We start from the raw sequence: 2,172 nt of genomic DNA on the forward strand, positions 1-2,172 counted from the left end.
AAGCACGAGTGGCTTGCATCTTCAGAAGTGGTTTGCTTGAACGCTTACACTGTTCTCATCAGAACCCACGTTCAGTTCTGCGGAAGAACTGCACGGGTTCTGATGAGAACAGTGTAAGCGTTCAAGCAAACCACTTCTGAAGATGCAAGCCACTCGTGCTTGCGAAACGTCAGGAAGAAATTCCATTTTACAACGGCCTAAAAACCCGAAAAACTCATTAGTTGCTTTCTAAAGTGTGATCGCATGGGAAGAAAGACAAATTCCCTTCGTGAAGGAGAAAAAAATGCGCCTGCCGAAAGCTGGATAATTGACTCAGAAGTTGTTGTTGCTGATCGATCAGCAATATTTGTTTTTCTTTAATTAACTATCCCTAATAAAACAAAAATTGAAATTATCCAGGGAATTTGGCAAGAATGGATTAGAAGGCATTGCAATGAGCGGCTCCGAAGTTTTCCCAAAAACGAACTTCGAAGAAAACGACGACAACTTTTGGGCATTAAGCTCGCATGTGCGCATTTCTAGGTGAATGCCGACTAAATCTAAAAATAATTTGGTACGATTTACTATAATAATATGCGCATAATCTAGTCTATTAGGAGATTAACTAGACGTATTCGGCATACCATTTAGGTGACCACCACGCTGATCCAGTGAAAGTAATCACCGTATAGTCTGGTTGTAATTGCGAGATTCTTTTGGCCGCACGTAGTTCGATTCTTTCGCCTCAACCTTGACCTAAGAACAGTTTCTTACCCCAGATGTCGGTTTTCCAGTAGCAGTCAGCGACCATCAGCCACAGTCCATAAACTGCTGCCAGATGAAGGGCGAAGAAGCCGATCGCATTCTTCCAAACGATCTTCCTTTTGAAGGAGTAGTCGGTGCCCACTTCGGCTGGAAGCAGGCCGGAGTAGCTCTTGTTGTCGTGCGCTTCCAGAGTTTTCTCCTGGGGAGGTTCCATCGGACACTTTTCCTGGAACGCCGACATGTCGAGTCGCGTTTTTGGATACGCCTGGATTTCCGCTACCGTCATGGTCTGCAATCAATATAATTTTGCTTGGGGATCTGAGAACGTTCGCCTGGAAAAGCCACACACACTCACAATTGCTAAAACATCTACACTTTGGCTTTTTCGCCACCAACATGCAATTATTTTCCAATCTGCAACACATAAACCGGCAGTTAAAACTGCAATCAATCGCCGTTATCGCAATATTTCAATTCGCCAATTTCAGTTTATGGGTTTTCAATTTTTTATGACTTTTCCGAAAACCCGATTTCGGTTCTTCGCCCGGCCACTTTTTTTGAGTCACTTTGGTAATTCGCATTAGCACGCAAGAGAATTCTTGTTTAATACATTTTTAATTGAACGGGCACGTTAATGGGCCAATCTGCTTTATAACGATCGGATGGGACCTTGATTTTCGTTCGACAATTTCTATAATCGATTTATTATTGATGTTGTATTTCAAGCAGGGGATTTGTCACGTTTCAAAAACATTAGCACCCTTAACTCGATTTTAATTGCTGCCAAATATTGCTATGAAACCGGTTGAGCAATTATGGTGAACAGTTAGTGTGGAACTGGGGAGTTTTTAGGCAGACGGGGAAATATGTTTTTCCGACGTTTCGCAAGCACGAGTGGTTTGCGTCTTCAGAGGTGTGCTCGCTTCCGCTGCAACATACCCAAAGACGGTCTGAGAGCCCGAAAATCTCCGCAGTTTCAACCAGTCGCCGACAAAGCTTACATTGCTAGCCAAGTTGCATTTATGGAAACTTTTATCTTTCCTTATACAATGTTTTTTTAGAAATTCCTGTCGTTACTTGCCCTAAAAGAGCAATTTGCAATTGAATAACTCCCGGCCGCATGGGCATATAGGCCCGTTGACAGAAACCGCCTATGCTTGCGCGTGGAAATTCAGGCCTACTACACCACAAATCGCTGGTTGTATGCCAATAAATGGTTTGGAAATGTGATTTAGTCAGAGTGAAAATGAGTTTCAGTACTTAACAGGGATGAACAAAAATTCAAAGTTATTGGGTAGTTTGCCGCATAAAAATGTTTCAAGTAAGATTGGTTAGAAGCTGGTGAGCGTTTTGGTCGCTGTGGAAAATAATTATTTCTGACTGCCTCGAGCAAACCAGCCCTGAAGATGCAAGCCACTCGTGCTTCCG

General features: G+C 43.0%; 1 protein-coding gene across 3 annotated transcripts in view; it reads right to left on the reverse strand.

Moving 5' to 3' along the window:
- The window catches only part of LOC109539254 (acyl-CoA Delta-9 desaturase), a 20,002-nt gene that overhangs the window by 8,925 nt on the left and 8,905 nt on the right, over positions 1–2,172 (reverse strand). For 2 of the 3 annotated variants that reach the window (XM_019906891.2, XM_019906892.2), the window contains exon 2: positions 754–1,033. In XM_019906891.2, coding sequence (XP_019762450.1) covers positions 754–1,033 — 280 coding nt within the window. Of the gene's footprint in view, positions 1–753; positions 1,034–1,099; positions 1,193–2,172 lie in introns of those variants that run through there. The other variant, XM_019906893.2, reaches the window with a different exon arrangement.

Source organism: Dendroctonus ponderosae, unplaced genomic scaffold (assembly GCF_020466585.1).
Source record: "Dendroctonus ponderosae isolate FM_Combo_2020 unplaced genomic scaffold, Dpon_F_20191213v2 Dpon_F_20191213_7, whole genome shotgun sequence".
Lineage (NCBI taxonomy): Eukaryota > Metazoa > Arthropoda > Insecta > Coleoptera > Curculionidae > Dendroctonus > Dendroctonus ponderosae.